Source organism: Trachypithecus francoisi, unplaced genomic scaffold, assembly GCF_009764315.1.
Source record: "Trachypithecus francoisi isolate TF-2019V2 unplaced genomic scaffold, Tfra_2.0 Lachesis_group5, whole genome shotgun sequence".
NCBI classification, from domain to species: Eukaryota; Metazoa; Chordata; class Mammalia; order Primates; family Cercopithecidae; genus Trachypithecus; species Trachypithecus francoisi.
This window is the reverse complement of record NW_022681470.1, coordinates 55,357,335-55,380,932: the sequence shown is the minus strand read 5'-3', so window position 1 is coordinate 55,380,932 and position 23,598 is coordinate 55,357,335. Positions and strand designations below refer to the sequence as shown.

Here is a 23,598-nt window from a genome sequence, read left to right as displayed (position 1 = left end):
TATCTTAATGATTATTTTTATTGATATTACTATTAATAAAATAGCTAACACATCATGGAAGTGCATTGCCTAAATCTGGTTAGGCTGACTCTGAGATTGCTGATTTGTGCAATATAAAAACTGGTTGACCGGTTGGATGTGATGTCTTCTTAATCACTCTCTTTTGGAAAACAAGTCTTTGTTGATTCAAGGTACCAGGTCCCTGTGTCCAGTCCAGCAATACCACACATTATAAATGAAATTGAAAACCAAGAGTATTCAAATGAGGCTAACCAGAGGTAGGTAGTGGGGAGGGGAGGAAGATAATGTGTCAAATATGGAAACTTAAAGAAGTCTATTTTGTCCTAAGGAGAAATAGTATAGATGAAAATAAAATAAATACATTCAAATACTTGAAGTATTATTATAAGAAAGAGGTATGGTCCTATTCCATACTCCTGTAAGGATAAGAATTTTATCTCATTGGCTTATCAGTTGTTCTCAGTGTTTTCTGGAGGCTCAAGCTAGTCCCCAAGAACCTTTTAAAGATTCTTCAAGGTCGAAATAATACTAATTAAGTGTTATAAGTATGACTATTTACCTAACAGTACTAAGAAGTTATTTTTATTTTTCTCTCTCATTCTCTCATTAGTAGAAAATTAGTGTTTCCAGAAACTATATGGTATATAATATTACAACAGATAGAGAATATAAAAGCATATATGAGAATCCAGCTATCTGTTATTCAGACAGACATTTAAAAGATTTGTAAAAATGCAAAAAAGTGACACTATTCCTATTAAATCTTTGTTTTGTAACATCTGGTTGTTTTTCATACAATATGTGCTATTTATATTAATATATTGGTTTATTACTACTATTAAATAACTAAATATTTTTAAATTCTGTCTAGTTCATTTTACAATAAATATACATAACTCACATAGACAAAAGCTCTTTATATTCCACAATTATAGCTAAAAATTGAGTTTATGTTTAAGAATGTTTCAAAAGGAGTCCAGAGACTAAATGGCATGAGAACCATTAGCTTCGATAATAATGTTGAAAGATTTTGAAATCACAAATTTCAAAATATTTGAGCAGTTCAGCACTAAATTAGGCTTTTCTTTTTTTTCTTAATGTAGCCTTCAGAAAATATTCAGTGAGTGTGTGTGGTAAGAGGGATATATATACGTTACTCCTAGTCACCTCTAAGGCTTCTTTCAACTCAGATTCTGCAGCTCCATTGTGAAAGGAATTGAAAAAGAGAGCTTACTGAAAATACTGTTCTCATAAGGCTGGTGTGAAAGTTAGCAGCTAGGCATGTGGTTAGTTTTGGGGTGAAGCAAAAAGTGAAGAACCCCAGTGCAAGAATATAATGCATTTTGAATCACTGTACTGGTAGTAGATTCTCTAATGAAGATGATAAGGCTCAAGAGCTTGCTGTCAGTTACTTAGATTTCATAATGGGACGTCTTCTCAGGAGGACGGAAATTGGAGTCTATGTTGGTCTTACAGGTCTTCTCTGAATATTCCAGAAACTAATAGTTAAGATTCTTTCAAAAGGTAAGTTGATAGATGCACACATGGTTTGTCCTCTAAACTGTGTCACAGATGACAACCTCATAACCTCTACCTGTTGTCCTGGTTCTACCATTTATTTCAACACAAAATACTCGCAAACACACACCACACACATACACACACACATACATACACATATATATACACACATATATTTGTGTGTGTGTATGTAAATTACATATTTTCCTCTTTCATATAACTTTATATTCAAAATTTAAACACAGCTGCACAAAAGATAATTGTGCAAATCATAGGAACACAATTCACAAAGGAAATGTAAATAATAAGCATATGATAAAACCCTAAACACAGTAAAAAATTAATCACAAGATGATAAATTGAAGAAATACCAGTTTTTATAAAAATAACACATTTGAAAATGATAAAATTAAACTCTGACAAAAGTATGTGAAAGGAAACTCATACAATGTTAGGAAGGGAATAGAGAAAAAAACTTTTCTGAAAGCCATTTGTCAATATCTATGAAGAGACTGAAAATGTTTTCATTTTTTAACACAGGAATTCCAGGTCTAGGACACTATCTTAAGAAAATGATCGAATATATATATATATATATAATATATATATATATAGAGAGAGAGAGAGAGAGAGAGATGGACAAATATATGTATAGAAACATATATACATATATGTATATAAATATATATGTGTATATATAGAAATATATACATATATATTTGGACAAATATATATGTATATAAACATATATACACATATACATATATGTATATAAATATATGTGTATATATACAAATATATACATATATATTTGTCCATATATATTGACAATGATTTCTGTATAATGATACGCATTTTAAAGAAAAACTACCAAAATATCCTTCTATGAAAACTAAACTAGTTTTACAGAAAAATTAAGAAAAATATTCTTGGCCAGGAACAGTGGCTCGCGCCTGTAATCCCAACACTTTGGGAGGCCAAGGTGGGCGGATCACCTAAGGTCCTGAGGTCGGGAGTTCGAGACCAGCCTGACCAACACAGAGAATCCTCGTCTGTACTAAACATACAAAATTACCAAGGTATGCTGGTGCATGCCTGTAATCCCAGCTACTCGGGAGTCTGAGGCAGGAGAATCGCTTGAACCTGGGAGGTATAGGTTGCAGTGAACTGAGATCATGCCATTGAAATCCAGCCTGGGCCACAAAAAAAAAAAAAAAAAGAAAAAGAAAGAAGAAAAATATTCTTCAAAGACGTGTTGATCCTTAAACACACACAGTTGATTTCCTCAGACAGTCCGAACTAATGTGTCCTCAAAATGAGCACTCCACCCTCTGTGCCTCCGTAGTGGAGCACCTCCACTGCATGGGGCCTACACAAAAAATCCCACCTGGGGAGGGGTCACATGTGTCTTTTCCACCAATTTGTCTTCTGTTCCCTGGCATAGAGCAATACTAACATTTGTGAAATATTTGTAGAAAACACAGCTGCCTTTTCTACAAAATATGCAAATAATTACTATAAAATAGTATGTGTCTAGTGGCAACAGACAGGAGAACAAGGCAGAAATCAAAACATGAAGAATCTGGTGTCTCCTTCTTAGAGATCAGGTGTCTCCACTGGCCCATTAATTGTCATAATGGCCTTTGAGTTCTAACCTTAAAAGAAAGTATATTCTCTTATCTCTCGAAATTTTAATTTTACTTGAAATAAGTTGTTTCTCAACTTCAAATTAATCATTAAGCTGTTCTTAAAATATGACATTGAAAAAGCTTGTCTGGAAAGAAAATTCTTTTCCTTAGTACTGCAAAGCAGAATACCACAGAAATGCAGATACTTCCTGCGCATGTCTGTAGCGTAGTACCGTATCACTTATTCAATTTAACATTCTCAAACAATTTGATGAAAATACTCTTTCTTCTAAAGATTTTTACTCTAAAAGGAAGAGATAGCTGGATTTTTTTTTTTTTTTCTGATTATCATGAGGAGCAACTAGAAAACTGTGCTACACTCTCTAAGGGGACACAAATTGTCATAATTTTCCAGAAAAGAACATGATAAGAACAGAAGTGCAATTCCATCAAATCTTGCCACATATGTGTTATATTTAGTACTCTGGGTAACAAATGCCAAACTTTTAACCACTTTTTAGGGGTGAGAGGAGAGGAAAGGACAGAGCAGGCATAGAAAACTTGTTACATTAGTCTGTAAAAGAGCAAGCAAAAGACTTCACCAAAGTTACCACTTCATGACAAGAAATATTTTTCTTATATAGGAGAGATTGATAAATCATGATAAACATTCTAGGTTATCCTTACCATTCTGTCTTAAGGAGGTATGTATACATTGCATTTCTTTCAGGAGCAAATTACAATCCACATTGCTTTATTTTATTCCCTCCTTGTATAAGAAAGCAACATAATAAAATAATACTCAAGCTCAATATTTTGTCACTTTTACTATCAGATTATCAGTCATAGTATCAGTCTGTCTAAGCAAAACATGCTAAAATATTCCCATGATACCAGATTATCTCATAGAGTTAGAGACCCTCATCAATTCATGTGTGTCATTATTAATTCAACAAATATGTATTTAAAGGCTACTCTGTAACGTTAGGCTCTGCCTATACAAAGGCAAAGGAAAACATCTCTTTCTCTCTGAAAGGTGCTTAAAGCAGAAAGAAACTAAAAAGCAAATAAGGAAGGGTATTCCAATGAGACAGACCAGAAAGATGTCCCTGTGGGCATGTAGGATGGCTGAAATCTATATGTGCTCCACACCTCTTCCCTGGAAAGGTGAAAAACCTGTACTGTTGCACAGAGCTTGGGCACAGTTTAGTTTAACACACATTCATCGAGTATTGAATCATAATTATACTATTTTTGTCTATCAAAGAGATGCCACAAATGCGTGTTTTATGGGCTATGAAGAAAGCCAATGTCAACAAGAAACCTAAAAAAAATGTTTTTGAGTTCATTCTGGAGTAAAGCAGAGACATTCAAAGATGAACAGCAACTCTGAATGGAAAGAGGCCAGCTGTAAAACGTCACAGAAGACCTGCAGTAGAAATACAATCCTGAGGTGAATATTTAGCAAGAATGGGCTTGCAGACTTCTGGTACTTCCATTTGGGTGGAGATTTAAAAAAAAAAAGAGCAAAAGTTTTCTCATAATATTTTGCAACTTCTGCTTCCGGACCCAGTCAGAGTCCAAAAGCAGCAAGAGAGGTAAAATGAAAACACTGAACATTGTTTTTTTTTGTTTTGTTTTAAATAGTAATTGATTTTTCACTCATAAAACTGAGTATACTTAATTCAGGTATGCTTGAGATTTCAAATGAATATCTATAGTGAATGTATTTTTATTTAAAAGGAGAAAATGGTTTATTCTTGACATCATTTATCTTAGCTTAGAGAGAAATAAAATCTTCATTGTATGAATCCAATAAAAACAGAAAATAGTATGGCTTACAAAAGTTGGATTTTTGTAAAGGAATAAAATGGAAAGCACCAGTAATCTGATGATAATATTAAATAACAGAAAAAGTTCTTGCCATTAACACTTTCTCAACTAGTAAACAGAAAAATCTACTTTCTTAAAGATTAATTATCTATAATGTGATTAGCATAAATGCACAGCTAATTTTTCCTGCTCTAGTAAGTGAATATTTTGGATTTCAGAACGAACTTTGCTTTACTAGAAAAAGGTAAATCAAAATATTTAATCTACATAGGAATACATATAGTGTGTGCGTCTATATATAGATAGATAGATATACTATATGTATTAAAAAGAAAACCTCTTGATTCCATCCGATAGTGGAGTTAGAATGTTCTATTAACACAAGTAGATATTTCGTTTTAAACAAAACTGAATTTTTTTCCTACTCTAATTTAATCTCCTTACCTAATGACCTGTCCTCCAACAGGTCTGCCTACTTAAACAATTTCTAGTCACAGGATGTGGCTGCCACAGTTTTATCTCCATCTGGCAGAACATAACCAACCTGCTTGAGCTCTCAGCTCCCATTTTATAGCAACTAAACTTTCCTTGTTCACCCACTCCCCCACGCCACCTCCATGACGTGCATTTCTCGTAAAACCACAGATCAGTAAACTTCCTCAGGGAACTTGCAGTAATATATGACAAAAAAAAAAAAAAAAAAAAAAAAAAGTGGTAGCCCTGTGATGTGTAGCAGAATTCATCAGACTAGCTCTCTGGTCTGGCACTGATTGCCAGGCAAGCTTCCACTGTACCTTCATAGCTCACGCACAGTGTGCTATCCCTGTATTAGGCCCTCATAGGTATCTGGATCCATGGGCAAAAAACTGAGTAGGGGAGGGAAAAAAAGGGAAGCAACAACACCTTTTAAGTCAAAAACCGAGGATAATAGATTGCTATTTCTTCTATATGCGAAGGATGAAAATATACCTGTGACTCTTTTCACTATGAAATGCTTAATGTTTGTTCTAGCAATTCTTACTGGTAATCACTGCCTTACACAGTTGCAAATGTCTTAGAATAGTATAATGAACATCTATGATTGGAAATGAGTCCCTGTTAATCTTTGAAATAATGGCCAAATTGTTGTAATCTCTGGTAGGTACGATTCGTAAATACATGGATAACTCTCACAGGACAAAAATTACATCCTACTTATAGTGAATATATTTTTATATCATTTTGTTAAAACGTTTTAAATTTTTCTAAGACTTAATAATTGTTACTACAAAATTCTCACCTGTGAATATTTTAAGTTTTTAAAAATTATATGATATCTCCTTTGCTCATTTTATAAAGTACCCAACAAACTTCATGGTGAGTAGTGCTTAGTGGGTGCTTTCTGATGAAGCATCTGGTAGTTTAACCAACTGGTCTAGAATAGCACAATGTTACTGCTGGGAGCCATAAATAAATTATTTCAATGAAGTCTGTAGTTTGCAGTTAAGGTGGTGAGGGTAGTCAATTTTGCCCTCAGTTGACGTTTGGCAATGCCTGGAGACATTTGTGGTTGTCACAGTCATAGTAGATTGGGTAAATGTGCTGCTGTGTCTAGTTTGCAGAGGCAGGAGTGTTGCTAAGCATCCAACAATGCCCAGGTCATCTCAGTTCTCCAACTAGATTATCCACAGGGCCAAGATTCAGAAACTAGTCTAAGCTGTAAATCTCACTGAAAAAGAAACCAAGGCTTAAATAAGTCAAGTGACTTATTGAATACCACATACCAGAATCTCAGTCTAGTGAAGAGGAATTAGTAATAGAGTTAGGATTCAAAACTTGTCCATAAATGCCTAATCCAATATTCATTTCATTGTATCAGGTCAAAGGACAAATACCTCATAATATACTGGAGGAATTCTAGACCAAGTTCCCTCATTTTTGGTGTAACAAAGGACAAGTCACTAAATATCTATGACTTTCAATTGTCTCATTTGTAAAATAGATGGGTTGAAACAGATTATTTCTAAGATCTCTTGCTTCTCTAAAATTAATTGTTGTACAAATAATGCTACTTTACATTATAGTAGTCTCCAAATTTCCAAATTCCCTTTCTCTTTCTTTCAATGTTTTCTCTTTTTAAAATGTTTTGTGCAGGAATTCTAACTCAAATAAAAGCAGGAAATATGTCAGCTAATTAAAAAAAAACCCAGCAACTTGAACAATACTTGGCTCTCAGTAAATAGTAAAGAACATCAAAAAATAAAAGGTATTCTTATTTGTTATTATTTAATGGAAGACACATTCTCTGGTCCTTTTATATCTTGTATACAAATTAACTTATTTTGATAGTATCCATGCAATCTAAGACAATAAAAATAGAAGAAAAAATAGCCACATAAACAGTAAAGTGTTGTTACTGATTTAATTGAATTGATTTGACATTTTCAGTCCACTGATATATTTCCTGAGATAAAAGTTGCCCTAAGTATTCATGAATCTGTAGTTCATTCTTAGTAATTTTAACATGAAAAAATTGATGTGTTTAAATTTTTATTTTAATATTCATCTTTTCTATAAAATATTGTAAAATTCTACTCTCTAAGATACTATTGTTATACATATTTATTACTATTATTACATATTAATGTGAATTTTGAGAAACTTTCCTTTGCATGATTTTCTCAAATTACAAAGTATATTATTCTCTTAAAAAGGACAGCAGGTTTAAAATGGAGCAAGGAGCTGTGGAAATGTATTTAAGGGGAGGGAGAGGCCAAATTTGGTTGTTACATAGTATATTTTATTGATTAAAGAGTCTGGCAGATTAATTGCTATAACTGTAAAATAGGACAACAGATAAAAAGAGAAAATGTATAGTTGTCTTTTCTTCACTAAAAAAACTAGTACTTGTATTCTGTGTATATAAATTTTTGGTGTACCATATAATCCCTAATCTCCTTTCATTATAAAGTGAGAGAATGAAATCTTAGCTATTGCATTGTTCTTTCAATCCACTAGTTAATTCTTTTTAATCAGAGGAAAATAAGCTATCATTTATTTATTTATTTTACTCAAAAAGAATTTTAATCTGACCCATGTGCCATTGTTATTGTTAACCTCTAGACATTTTAACAGCATTTTGATGGACCTTAAATCAATTAACACTATAAAGGAAAACATCTGTGGCTCTAATACATTTTAGAGTTGCTCTTAATATTTTTTGTAAGGATTTTAAAATGCATTTAATTACATAAGGCCACTGAAAATTCCATAATTCACTGTGTGTTAAAATACCAGATATTAAAATCATGTCAATTTTATTAACAAACATGAAGCATACATATCTGTAAAAGGGAGTTATTAGAAAACCCAGCGGAAGGAAATGTTTTCTTGCCCATCAAATCCAGATGTTCAGTTCATAAAATGGAGGCCTAGAAAAAAGGCAACTTATGGCACTGAATAACATTAAGAAGTGTTACCTCTGATAAAATTCGTGGGCAAAATAGATTTTTAAATAAATAATGTTTTACTTTTGTCTTAAAGTAGTATTTTCTACTTTACATGCTTTACTTTTGTCTTAAAGTAGTATTTTCTACTTTACATGTGGAATAGAATAATGGATGAATTAAAATAAAAGGCACACGATTTCCTTTTCCACAAGCACCTTTATGTAAATATTAAGATGTTTCAAAATGTAAAGAATACTCTTTAGCAAAAAGATAGATCCATGGGAAATATTTTCTTTCAGACACTGACAAAGGTTAAACTGGAGCAAAGATTCCACAGAACCATGGCTCTATGGATGGCATTGATTATATTTTCTTTTCCTTGGTCTGTTGCTCTTTAGCAAATATAGATGTTTATAGAATAATTACAAAATAGGAGTTCACATTGACAGTGGTTGAACATTCTATATTTCAGTATTTCAATTTGTAAAATAATTTGTGAATCATTTCTTGTTTTTTAAATCAAGATTTCAACTTTTATTTCAATTCTTAAAGTGAAAAACCAAATGAGAAACTAATCATAGTTTCTACACGCCTTTATAGTTTTCCAATTTCTTAAACAGTGTAACAGTTCCTCATATTTTTTACACTTAATGAAGTGATTTTACATTCATTTTCTATAACCACCTTATACTTAGACATGTAAACTAAATTAAAATTTAGTTTAAGAGAATGCATTTTATTAAGGCTAACAAAAAAGTCCTTTGATGCTTTGAGCATAACACATTTGTTCTTGAAAATTGACTAATTAAGATAAATGGGAAGATACATACAGCTAAATTGATATTAATAGAAAATACCCTTTACAGTGTTCCTGAAAAATAGAATGTGACAAAACTGGCACAAATTTTACATTTGACAACTAAAGGTAATTTTATTATTCTTATTTTCTTGTCTTTGAAGTACTTCTTATATTGTATCTGACTTGTTCTACTTCCAGAATTTTGAGGTTCCACTTGTCTTTGATCTCTCAGTAGCCATTCCCAATAGTTCTTTCATCCACACCATCGAGCTGCCCTTGACATAACACCACCTTTTATTCTTAGAAAAGGGAAAATATTTCATTTCAAAGGCTTTGGTGATTTTCCCTCATGGGTCACTCTGAAAGTGTTTTTCATCTTCCTCTAGGTGAGAACCTCTTATTCCTTGAGCCTCTAGATGGACTCCCAGGTTCCCTCTGTTCAGAGTTACCATTCAGCAAGGAGGAATCACAGCTATTCACATTTCAATGATGCTGATTCCTCTTTTACCTAGATGGAATGCTATTTCTTTCATTCACCCTTTATCCTTGAAACAATGACCAAAAAAAAAAAGGGGGGGGGGTTAATATTTGTTTACATAATTGGATTAACATCTGAAAATGGATTACTTAGGTTTGCTAGGCTTTTATTATCTTTTATTAGATAGGTATTTTAATATCTCCCTGCTGCTTACACACAACTATATTTTTCAGCATTGGGAGTAAATTATGCTTTCTTGATTTCACAAATGATAGTGCCTACATGTACGATTATCTGTTTCTAACACACTAATATAGTGTTTGTATTAAGTGGTAGAGATTTCTTTCAATCTCTTCCCCGTTCACCTCCTCTCCCTCCCTCCCCTTCAAGTTCTCTCGTAGTCTTTTAAATGAGGATTAAGCAGATGTGCTTAAACTGCAGCTTTATATCTACATGAAAATTAAGCAGCGACAGGAAGAGAAAGCTGCACAGCTTTCTCCTGTACTGAGCTTTTTCAATACATTCTCACTACTATTGAGATCACAGTAAACTGCCAAAACACCTGATGTGCCCATTTTTCAACTTTAAGCAAAATATCGTAATACAAAATAAATATCGATAGATAATATTTTGATTACTTATTCTTTTGTTTTAACCATAATTCTGTTTTCCCTATTAAGACTAGTGACCAAGGATTATACATTTGTTGAATAATCTGTAGAACTAGAAACAATGTAGAAACAAATCTAAGACTGAATAGCCTGGTGTGCATTGAAGCATCATATGGAGTGCCAGGCACATGAGAGACATTCAGTGGTACTTCCCTTTCCTGACCCCTTCTTTCGCAACCTTAGTACTGTATTTCAAATTAGAACAAGGAAAATTAAATTGAACTATTCCCTTTTAAGATATGACAACCAGTACATTTTATGATAAATATCAGGAAACACAAATTAACAAATTTGCTTATGTTTAGGACAAGTATAAGCTAGACTATACAACGACATGAGCTTGTTAAATGAGATAACATTTATAAAATGTTAACAGAAGTGCCTGGCACAGAGTAAGCCCTATTTTTTATTAGCTAACCTTTTCTTATTAGCTAACTACCGGTAAGTACAAAAGTAAGTAGCTCTAAAAAAAAATATTTTAAAGAAACCTGCCAAGCCTGAGATCAAAATTACACACAGAGATATACATACACCTACAAAAGGATTTATCTCTATTTATGTGTGGTTTAATTTTCATGATATTAGATTCCACTTAATATCTGCCACATTGCTAACAATTACTTTTCAAATTTCTCAAAGGAAGGTTTAACTTCAATTTTAAAATAAACCAGTTATTTAACCAATTCACACACACACACACACACACACACACACACACACACACAATCTGTTCAAGTGTTGTCTTAAACAATATTTTAAAATATGTATCAAAACAAAACATAAGCCACAAAATGGTTCAACAGAGAATTACCTTTGCATCAAATTTTCACTTAAATTTCTAATTCATTCGTCTCTCAATATATTCTGTAGCTTTTATTAAAACAAATTATGTTAAGTTGTACCTCTTTCTTTTTCCAATTGTTAAGTTAGCAAGGGATATATAGGTAAAGACATTTAATTCTTCCAAATATTATTATAAATTTCTTAATCATTACTTTTGTAACAATATTAAATTTAATAGAGATATTTACCAATAGCGTGTTCACAATAAACCTTTCAAGAGGAGACATAAATTCAGATTTTTATGTGGAATTTACTGAATTCTCACTACAATGCCAACCCTTTTCAACATTCAAAGCAAAGTATAGTTCCACTTTTTTTCACTGGCTACCTCTTCTCACTATTTTTTCCTAGCTCCTCCTTGTGTCTCTTCCAAATACGAAGTTTCCCAAAGCTCAGAAACCAGATGTTTCTGCTCATCTCTAGATGTTTATTTACACTGTCACATGCAGTCCTTTAGTCTTAAGTTCCATCTGAACACAATGACTCCTATATTTATGTCTCCAGTTGAGATCTACTGAATGGGCCTCAGCCTCTTATCTCCAATGGATTTCTTGACATCTCTACCATCTAATGAAAATCAGACATCAATAACAGCCCAAACGTAACATTGGATTGCCAACCCCCTAATTTGGCTCTTTCCCTTCCCAGTGCTCATGGGGGGAAAAAAGTCATTCTCCAAAATGTCTTTGTCTTTTCCATGCAGCCACTTCTCTTAATTCTATGTCAATCTTTCCTTTCTTTCTAACTGTGCTGCCAACACTTGGTCCAGATCACCATCCCCTTTCTCTCTCTTCTCATTCAGTCTCCTCATAACTGGTTCCAGGCTTTGCCTTACTTCCAATCTATTCTCTTCATAGCAGTCAAAGTGATCTCTTCAACACAGAAAGAAGATTAGGATATTCTGTACTTAAGAATTTAAAACGACTCCTTCCCTTTATATTTCAGGTAAAATTCAAGTTCTTTCCATTTCCATCAAGGTCCTATGGGACCTGCCTTCTGCTTATCTTTCTAGCGTCACCACAACCTGCTCAGTTCTTACCACACTACACTCAGTGCTTGACCTTTCTTTGCCTTGAGCCCACCAATTTGTTTGGTTTTGCCATAGAACCTTTACTCCTGCCAGTCTCCCTCACATGGATCCCCATATTCTTGCCAGTCAACAAGCAGCTCAATGACTCTTCTTCATAAAGATCTTCCCCAATCACTCTGTCTGAAGGTGCATTCACCCCTAAATCCAGCTCAGGCCTGTGTCTACCATATTACACTACTTAATTTTCTTCACAGCTTTTATATACAACTGAAGTTATCTCAATTTGTTGTTTGTTTTCTTGCTATCTCTCACTACTAGAAAGTCAGTTTCATAAAAGTAGGTACACTTTATGCTTTACTTACCACTGTGTCAGCACTTAAAACAGTTTTTATCTCAGCAGGGGCTCTATAAACAACTGATGAATCAATGAGTGAATCATCTCATTTAATATCTCTTGCTATTATTTCCATTTTACAGACAAGGAAACTGAGGCTTTGGAAGGTAATTTTTCCCCAATTTTTCATCATTGTAAGTCTCCAGTGATGAAATTGGAATGGAATCTGGGCAAGATTTCAAAGACTGACTTCTTTAAAGTACTTTAAAAGTAGCGATTGTCTGAATTCGACGTTTACACTAACATTTCTTCAAGTTACTTGTATCAGCTCCCTGACCTTTTCCTTTTTCTTTGGTTTATCTGTTTCCTTCATATCACCACTTCCTTTCAGTCAAAACTCTTAACTGATGTCTTATGCTTCATTTATGTTTCCTTAGCCATTACATACCTTTATCATACCTAAAGCATGAATAAGTAAATTCAGAAAATAAGAACATGGGTCATTGGAAAGTAGAAATACATAGAGTTTAGTAAGCATAAGTTAAAATCTTACTTTATAAACCAGACTATTTGGAAATCTAAGTCTAAGAAGTCAAAATAGAATATGCGGCCTAAATTATCTGATTGGAATCCACATTTATCACATGAACCAAACAATATTTTGTTTTGTTTTGTTTTAGCCTCCCTAAAGTTTAGCCAACTTGTCTCTGGAATACATAAGTGTAGGATGGGTTTACCTGGTTCATTTAATATGCTTTTTGGATGACTATAAGAAAATTATCTAGTGTCTACACTTCCTGGAATAAGATGAGAACCTTATGAGTTTTCCATGATCAAAGTATTTAACAAAGGTCAAGTTACTTCCCTTGCACTTCAAAAACAAAAAAAAAATCTAGATACTTTGGTGAATTATTTAATGTTTTTCACTTTATGTAATATCAAAAATGAGTTGGGTGGGGGAAAATCCGTTCTTTCCATCATATCACTCACCTCAAGACAGACTCAGTCCTGTCCTTTGTTAGCCTTCTTTTCAGGATGATTGTAACACATCACATCAGCATTCAAGGTGAAGACAAATTAATCAAAGATGTCTTTTTGCTTTTTATAAAAGTCATGCAATCGTATGTGAATGTGATCTTGCTAAAGACACAGAAGCGGTTCAGTACACAATGGTTCATGTATGTAGCTAAATCAGGTGAATTAACTTACATGCATATGTCACACGAACAACCTCTGAGAAACTACCAGCTCCCATTCAGTCCAGCTGTGATTTGCCCATCATCACGCAGTCGTGTCTTAAATTCCTGATTATTAAACTGACCACTAAGAAGATTGATTAACTGAGTGGAAAATCTAGAATCAGGTCTATCTAGAATCAGATAGACCCCAATTAAGACCCCAGCCTTCACCCCACTCCCTACAACTCTCATTTGCTATTAGCTGGTGACCTTGGAAAATTAGAAAGACTACAAAAAAAAAAAAAGTAAGAATTTGTTTGTGTGCTGTGTATTTCTGTACATTTTCCCTTTTCTCTCCACATGAACATTTTGTTCTCAGAATAAATTACAAAACAAACAAACCAAAACAAAATAGGACTATTGTCTAGTACCTCTTCACATCTACCAACTTTATTTATTGAATATCTAATAATAATCTACGCATCTCAGTGGCAGCACCAGAACTTCTACAATTTAAAAGTCTGCAAAGAAAATCTAGTTGTAACAGGGACCTGGAGGTAGTCTTGTAAGAATATAAGTTTTACTTAATATATTATATATAATCTTAAAATAGTGATTTTTAAATTTATAACTTATAAAACATTTATAACACCAATAATTATCTGTAGCAAAGTATATTATTACTTTGAGGAGGAAGTTTTGGGGTGTTGATGAAGATTTTGGAAGATTTAAAACACCATCTCCAAGAAGCCACTGATACTAAGAGAATAGAGCCTTCATGGGATATGGTATCCTCAGCCCACAGTACATGGAAAACACTCACAAAATAGTTGTTTATCAAATGAACCAATAAGTTAATAAATGACTGAACAGATCTAATTGTCCTAGTCAAATGAAATACTCAGAAAGTTTTTAGATCTTGAGAACTGGAAACCTGAAATTCTTATTTGCCTATTTATTCATTTCTATATTTTTCAAATTGTCTAAAATAATCAGGTTTACTTGGGAAAAAAATTGAACATGAAATTTCATACACAGCATGTGATCAAAAGATAGAGGAAGAAAAACAATTTGTTAGCAAGGGCTCTAAGCAATTTTCTTTTTCCTTCTATTTCTTGACATTTTCCGAATTTTCTATTATGTAGAAAATTTTACCATAAATAATTCCCATAAAAAACAATAAAAGGATAGAATCAAAATTGTTTTTAAGAATCATTAAGTGCCTTCTACATACACAGTTTAGTTAAGCTGACAGACCATCCATTCATTTTTTCAGCAAACAAGTACTGAGGACCTGCAGGCACTGGCAAATAAGCAGAGACCCAATTAGAGCCTACATGAGCTCACCAGTTGCTGCAAGAGAGCCCAGTGAAGAGAACTCCAAGAGAATTATTCAAAGAATCATCACGGCAGAAGAACACCTATGCAGGTGTGAAAGGGGCTGAAGAGCAAGGGTTATACAAGTGGGGTGTGGGCTCTCCAGAGGAGGTGCTCTTTGAAGTAAATTTTGAATAGAATTTATAATTTGCCATATTGAAAAAAAGATGTGGAGAGAAGGAAAAACAGCATGGCCAACAGCTGGAATATTAAACAAGGTCACATTTTTAGAAAAATGCAAGTTACAAAAAGAGTCACAAAGTGGTTAGAGATAAAGTTAGATAAATCTGAAGAGATTCAATTAAATATATGTGTGCAACGCTAATTGCTTTTATTTTCCCTAAATGCACAAAGTCCAATGTAGGATGATTTGACACTTTCCCCACACATCATTTTACATTGAGAAGATGTTAAATTTATCGCATTGATTCTTCTTTTTACTTTTTGCTCCAATAATGAATAAGAAGTTGGTATTAAGTGTGAAAACTAATAAAAGGAATATTATACAAATGAATGATAGTTAAAACATAATAATTCTAGACTATTGAGCAGTCTTAAAAGTGTTTCTAAAGTTTCCATTGGCCCAAAGTGTCTTAAAATTTCAAAATGAATCTAGCTCTAAGAGCTGTCAATCTCCACATTAATGTCACTCATAGAAATTGCAACACAACAAAAAATTGAGAACGGTTAATACTGTCCAATCAGTTTGACAAAAATGAAAAATTACATAAATCATATTTTTGTAGCATTGAGACACAAAACCAATTAAAAAGCTAAACTAGCAGTAGCCAAACTACACACATAAAATATTTATGGCCAAAGAGAAGAATTTAAATGGTTTTGGAAAATTTAGATCTGTATTGTTTGAAAAGAATTGCATTTAGAAAAGTCATAACCACAAAGGAAAATTCCCAAAAGCATAAGCTATATTCAGTAGAATTTGACATGGGCAAAATGGATTCATGAATCTAATAGTTATTGTAAAAATTAAATGAAAGCGATGCTGCTAAATATTAGTTCAGTAAAATTAAAATTAAAATGGAAAAACTGTCAAGGATTTAACTAGGGAATATATATATAATAATCAGGGAATTAAATTGGTCTAATGGAGTTTTTTTTCCTCCAAAATTTATCTTCAAGGAAAACTCATAAATGTTGTTATATTCTAATAAAATATTTATTTTCATAAAAGTTGAGTCAAAACATACTTGGTATCACATCACGGGTTTAGTATATTTTCTACCCACAGGAGACACTGAAAGAGGGATGGACACAGGTGATTTCTGCCTTTTACAGAGATTATCCTGGTAATGGTGGGTATGGACACAGTAAGGATTGAAGGCAGGTGAGACTTTGGGCTATTTTTACAATAAGAAATCCCTGGCAAAGTAGAAGGCTGTGGATTTACAAACTATTTAGACTGCAGACTGAAGAAGCCTGAAAAATCCCTGAAATAAAGAACGCAAAGTTAAAAGAATTCAAAGGCTTATAAGGCATTATTCCTCTATCACTTAACCTTAAACTATCCCTTTATCTCCTCACAGTGTCTCAAAGGAAGAGATATCATTTGGAATCATGTTTATGCTAAAGGGCTATGTGCTCTGATTTCATGGGCTCACATGAAAAAATTTACAACTTCTCCTATATCTCATAGTTTCAAAGCATTTTCACAAATGTTATCGCGTTTAATGCTTATAACACTTTATAGATGAGGAAACTGGGTCTCAAGGATGAAAATTGATTTAGCTCAAAATCATGTGATTCATAGAGTTAGATTTTCAAAATATTTCTCACTACAAATGCCATGATGTTTCCCAGCTTGGAGTGGTTTCTGCCTCCTTTTCTATTATGCTTAATATTTTTTAATCAATAAATTATTGTATTTTTCATCAAGTAGATGTGTTTAAAATATAGTGGCCACACTGTATTGCCATCATATTATCATTTTGATATTGTCTCTTAGCATCATTGTTATTTATATAGGTTTCTGTAAACTATTGTCTTAAATGCAGGACAAATTTTATTTTAATTTAAAATGCAGAGAATGTCTTCTTGTCTATCAGTGATTTCTATTAAGTTCGCTATACCAGTTGTTCATATCCTAATACATATGAGTGTGTTACCTGAGTTACCCTCAGCTTTTGCCTTCTACTCCTGCATTAGCAAATCCCTATTTTGGAGGGTGGATGGTTTTCTTCCAGGTACTCAAATTTGATTATTTTCTTAAATATATGAATGATGATCATTTATACTTCAGTATCATTGCATTGTAATTACAGTTTTGTAATAAATACCCCGTATAGTAGAAACTGAAGTTTCAGTTAGGTGGCTTTTTCCTTTCAGACACTTGACTCATTTTTAGAGGAAATAAATGTTGAATCTTTAAATGCTATAGAGTTAAGCACCATATAATATATTTGTTTAAGTTTGGTCTCTACTAAAGACTCTAATAAAAACCGATATCTTTTCTGATTATCTTTTAAGAAATGAATCAATTGAAGTTACTATGAACGGATATAGACGATGCTTGTTGACTTCCCTAATATTGACTTTATGTATATTTATTCTTGTCCTGGATGAAAGAGTAGGAAAGCTTTTGTTTCTCCATTTGTTCTTGTTTTTGTTGTGATTCCTGAACATACAATTCTCTGCTTACAGTAGTCATTCCTAGACTCTTTTAACAGACTGATATTGAAGTAGCACACTGACATACAAACAGGAATGAAAATTAAATATTTTAGGCAATAATTAGATATTTTCTAATCTAAATATTGGTTAAAGCCATGTACACAAAATCCAGTGATTACTATAATTTTTATTCCTGTGTATTTGGATATTACATAGAAATAGACATCACATCATATTGCTAAAGTCTTGCCATTTTTTTTTCTGTGTATCATACCCTAAAAATTGCTGTCTTTATGTATGCAAAAGTCATAGCACTAACCCTTTGGTATTAGGCCACTGCTATGGGATTGGGTGTCTAGTACTTACAAAGATATTTAGACTAGATTGAAATTAATTTTAAACTGAAGATATGTTAAATTTCCACTCTGTTTCCTATGTAAATAACTACATAAACCTATACGTGTCTAGAAAAAAAAATCAAAGTTCAGCGTTAATCAAAAATTTCTCTCTCTGCACGAAGCTGACATATACACACATGGTCTGAAGATGAAATCTTGTCTTTGTGAACACTGTATATTTGCCAAGAGAATGAACCAACCTCAGTACAAATCTGTGCCCCTTACCTACTCAGATTGACATCCATCACTACACTATCTGAAAAGAAATTATTCCCAGCTCTCTACAAGCTTTTGGTGTGCAAATAATGCAACACCTAGGGTGCACCATATTCCATCTGCCCTTGCAAGCAATCCCAGAGCACTAGCATCAGTGCTCAAACCAGTAATTGCCAGGACTGGACCTGATCTGTTTGTGTTATCACTCTGCTAGATTTGTATTTCCCTCCCATTTGCTACTTTTCTTTCTATGGGTATGTGCATCTGAAGAATAAAATTGGCCCTCCAAATTACATTACCTAGAATGTCCAAAGAGCAGATCAAAGACAATTTAGGAACAACATTCTCAAACTATGAACTTTTAGGAAGTCAGGAGGATCTTTCCAGACAGGAAGTGAGATAACAAGAGTAAAGAAGGGAGCAAAGAAAAAACAAAACAAAACAAAACAAAAACAAAATGGCCAGCCTGTAAACATCTAGATCTAAAATCAATTTATTTAATCTGGACAAAATAGTCCTGCTACCTTCATCCTCCCACTTTGCCTCTGGTTAATTTTTTTAATCTCATATTCTCCCTCTTTTTGACTTTCCTCTTTGAAAATTTTCCTTTCCTTTATCACTATAATCTGCAGTTTTATTGTTTTAAAATCCATGATTTATTCAGTGCCTGGTGATAAATCAGATATGGGAACTATGTGTTTATGCCTTTTGTGTCTCCTGTACCTGATTTCATATAGGTTACAATGTCAGTAAATCCACTAATTCACATGTCATCATCATCATCAATCATCATTACAACAACAAATTGAAATGACTTGAAAAATGCCAAGAAAAGGTGATAAAAAGTATGCAATTCAGTGGAGATATTTTGTGGCAAAAGTGACATAAGAGAATGTAATAGAAGAGGTAAGATTTGCCCAGAGTCTTAAACACCTTGAGAAAGTATAGAGGTGGGTGTTAAAACTACCTCCTGTTTGTTTCCTTTTGATCAACTACAGAAGAAAAAGAAAGAAAGAAGAAAAAAAAAAATCCCCTCCCAGCTCCAGGCCTAGGCCCCAGATCATTAGTGGAATCAGTTTCTCTGGCAAAAAAAAGATTAGAATTTATACCAAAGGCAATGAGAAGAAATCAGTATCCCTTTGCTTTTTATTTTATTTTTTAATCTGCAGATTACGTAAAAAAAAAAAAGGACGAGACTTCAGACTGACTTAAAAAAATTACAATTTTGCAGGTGAGAAATAATAAAGCCACGAATTAAGATGATGGCAATGGAGATGTCAAAGCAAGAAGTTATTAGAGAGTATTACAAAGCAAAATTTGAGGACTTGGGGAACATGTCAATGTCTGGATTTAGGAAAGGAAGTAAGTTCCATGTTTCTGAGGGATGAATCTAGAGATGGAGAATCAGAGCAATCAACACGTAGTAGGCAATGATATGTAACCAAGTGGAGAAAAAAGAACAACACAGGCCAAGGTCCGAAGTTCATGGGAACGCCAAATACACAAACATGGATGATAGATAGATAGATAGATAGACTAGTATATATAACCCACAAATATATAACTAGTTTATGTGTGTGCATATATATAAAGAAATACATGTTCATGTATATGAACTAAGTTCAAGCTAACTACTCTGCCCCTATACTTAGTTACACAGAACAAAAGAGAAAAAGATAATATAGGCCCTAACCCCTCGTAGCCTTTCCTGTAACAAAGTACATTTCAAATTCTAGCAATGGTAAGGGTCACAGGCAGGTTTTTAGTAGGGAATTTTTTTTCAAATCAATAAGTAATTCTACTCACATTCCCAAATCTCTAAATTATGCAGTATTTAGAACTTAAAAGGACTGCTTACCAAATTCAATTAAATAATTTTCATTGAATGTCTGTGATGTACAAGGCACAGTCCATGTTTATAACATGAGATATATATTTTTAATACAGATGGAAAAATGAAGAATTATGTCCAGGAAATGAGTGTTAACTATTATGACTCATAATAAAACTCATCATATACCTCACATAGCATAACTCATATACTCTTAACTGCCATGCTATGGTGTACTAGATCTGCCTGGCATTACAACTTTATTAGAACCAGAGAACACTCACCCTCACCTGCATTCTTAAAACCATCATTGTCCCCTAAAATTATTTAGAAATCTTAAACAAAGTTTGGTTTCCAGTTGCCATCACAAAGAGGCACAGAGCAAGAGGATTAGGAAGTCTTGAGTAAAACTGAACCCTGCCTGGATGTTGCACTGCCAAAGACTCACTTTGGCCTTGTCCATGTGTGCATTTTAGAGATTAACTGAAATATTTGAATTGTGCATAGAGTTACCATTGATGGCTATCTACATTTGGCTCTATTTCTTTATGCTTTAGAACATACAGTATAAAATTTGCTCCCCAAAAGTTTATTATTTCCTGTAGGCACTAAACTAATTTTGACACGTTAAAAGGAAACATAGAATCCAACTCATTTGTTGCTAAAAAAGAAAAATATATAATTTAAAGCATTGAGAATTTTCCAAATTATACATCAAATCACAAAATGTTTCTTGCAACTTGAAAGGATTATAAACAATATTTGCAGGTAGAAATGATTATATCTGTATATGTTTTTCCACAAAAAAGCATATATCTCAGGGAGTCTACAAATGTCTTTTAGAAAAATGTTTGCTCTCAATATTTATGTGAGCAACTGAAGATAAACTTGATTTTTCAAAATAAATCTATGTATATCCATTTATTTGCTATGGTATAAATTATTCAGCAAAGCTGATGTAAAGGTTTTTAGATCCCATTATATTCTTATTTCAATTACAAATTCAAAGATGTGTCTTATGGTTTAAAAAGTCCTGTAATAGTATGAGTTGAACTTTTATGCATGAAGGAAATATTTCACACTCTGATTGAAGCATATAATAGGGTATTTGGTCTATTTGGGAGGTTGGGAAGTTTGCCTGGAATAAAAAGCAATGGAGCTAGACCTGAAGAAAATAATAGAAGCTAAAAGAGTATGGAGAGAAGAAACATATTCTGGCTTACAATATTTCTTTTTTTTGTAAAGAAATTCTGGCTCAGTATTTCTTTATGGTCATTTAAAAATGCTTTTCAACATTTCCTGAGTGGGAATTTTAAATGAAAATGTTCTGACTTGTGATAATATACATTATCACTTCACTGAAATTATTATTCTTTATAATTTACTTTTTATTATGATAAGCTTTAAAGGGATGGTAACTTGATAAACATTTTCTGTACTAAGACAAATGCTGCATCTATATAGATTTTTAAAAATTCATCTTTGCAATAAAAAGCAAAACAGCCACAAAACAAAAAATTATCTTATGTTGTTTTTCTTTCCTCTCTCCTAGGTTACTCCAAATAGAAATTGACAATGTAACATGCTCAAGAGATAGCTACTTCCCTGACTTTCAGAGGAAAGGAGAACGGTAAGAGTCAAAAAAAGACTTCAAAGTGAATTGTAATAAGTAACTTGTTTTAAAATACTTTTTATACTTTTTGGAATTTCTACAAAGTTTTACTTTCAATGTCCTTTTAGATACTACATCATAAAGAGAAATATTAAATATTCATTATTAGTTACATTCTATAATCTATTGAAATGTACTCATGATTTATGTTGACACCACTCAAGAACTATCCATTGAATAGAGGATAAACGTGCAAAGATTTCAAACTTTAATAGGCACTGGAAGTCCAACTAGTTACATTTTCCTACGGAATACAGCATTTGCATGATTTTAAGAGTTTAAATATTTCTATCTCATCAAGGCTGTAACATTTACCCACCACCCAGGAAGGGCGGTGGCTCCACAAGAATTTCTAAAGCAAAAATGTATTAAAACTATTAACAAGAAACTAAAAACTTGATTTAAAATATATTCCGTGATAAAAATTGCAGAAGGTTAATATTTTACTAAATACCTCAATATATTTTTGAACTATTATATACCCAAGTATTCAATAAAATATGTCAATTAAACTCAAAATTTGAGGAAGCAAACTTCAAGTCTGGGAGTGGCTTACATACAACCAAAGCTGTCTTATGACTTTTTAAGAGACCAAATTTGCTAAAAGAATAAAAACTCACTTATTTTATCATCAAAAACATTCTCAGGCTTTTATAAATGTGTGTTATTGTCACTTTGGAGGTTAAGTAATAATGTTGCTTTTGTAATATCTTTGAACAGTTGTAAATAAAGATACAGATAGACAATGCTTTTCTTCTAAAATTGTATTTTTTTTTTGTCCTTGAACATTTATGTCTTTTTAAACAGAAACAATGTATTCTGTCACACAACAAGCCTGTGTCCCCCTGAGACAACAATCTTGACGGTTTACAGCAGGCTTCTCACTTCCAGTTACCAACACATTTAAAATATTTTTATGTCTATTTCAAACATTCCTCCAAAAAAGAAAAAAAAAATTTAAAAATATTAATATCCTTGTACTTACCTGTCACAAATACTTCTGTGTCCAGAAAGGCAAAGCCAAATGCCAAAAGTTTAAGCCACAAATACATGGTCATATCTGGAAGTCAGCCGTATCCCTAAGAAACAGCATGCGTCCTTCTGAAAGGCAAAATAATTGTTATCTCTGTAGAAGTTTTTCTCTCTAAAAACGAATCAAAAATGTAAAAGTAAATAAATAAATGCATACTCTCCACTGTTGTCTTATCAGACGAGGAACAATTTCCTCCTCTGTTACCCTAAGAACAAACCACTTGCTAGCTGCATGAGCTGCTAGGTGATGATGTCAGATTCGGTTTTACTAACTTCTCCAAAAATACTGTAAGGGTCCTCTTTGCAGGAAGTCAAAAAAGTTGTTCTAAGTTAGTAGAATGGCATTGCACTTCCTTAATTCAAGTAATTACACCAAGTTAGAAAGCCTTTTAAAAGATTTTCCCATCAAGGAGGATGTTTTTAAACTATCCAAATACTGCTCCTTTATAGTATCCATTACGATTTTTTAAAATTAAATCCCTACAAAATAATCAATAATTTTCTTACTTAAGAGATGAGAAACAGATTCAGCATGAGTGTAACAAAATGGGGGTTGACAAGATGATACAGTACCTGACTTAGCAGAAAGTATCAATATTTGACTTAATAAGATGGCCAAATGAATGAAAAAACTACCAATGTGGTTATTTTTGGCACCCCAGTATCGTTTACCATTAGGG

At 32.8% G+C, this 23,598-nt stretch overlaps 1 protein-coding gene across 6 annotated transcripts in view; it reads right to left on the bottom strand.

Moving 5' to 3' along the window:
- PTPRC (protein tyrosine phosphatase receptor type C) overlaps positions 1–23,240 on the bottom strand; it is a 122,689-nt gene extending 99,449 nt beyond the window's left edge. For 4 of the 6 annotated variants that reach the window (XM_033200496.1, XM_033200497.1, XM_033200498.1 and 1 more), the window contains exons 1-2: positions 23,076–23,232; positions 22,872–22,987 (exon numbers count right to left, since the gene is read on the bottom strand). In XM_033200496.1, coding sequence (XP_033056387.1) covers positions 22,872–22,944 — 73 coding nt within the window. In that variant the 5' untranslated portion in view covers positions 22,945–22,987; positions 23,076–23,232. Of the gene's footprint in view, positions 1–22,871; positions 22,988–23,075 lie in introns of all 6 variants that reach the window. The other 2 variants (XM_033200500.1, XM_033200501.1) reach the window with 2 other exon arrangements.
- Positions 23,241–23,598: the final 358 nt, after the last annotated feature.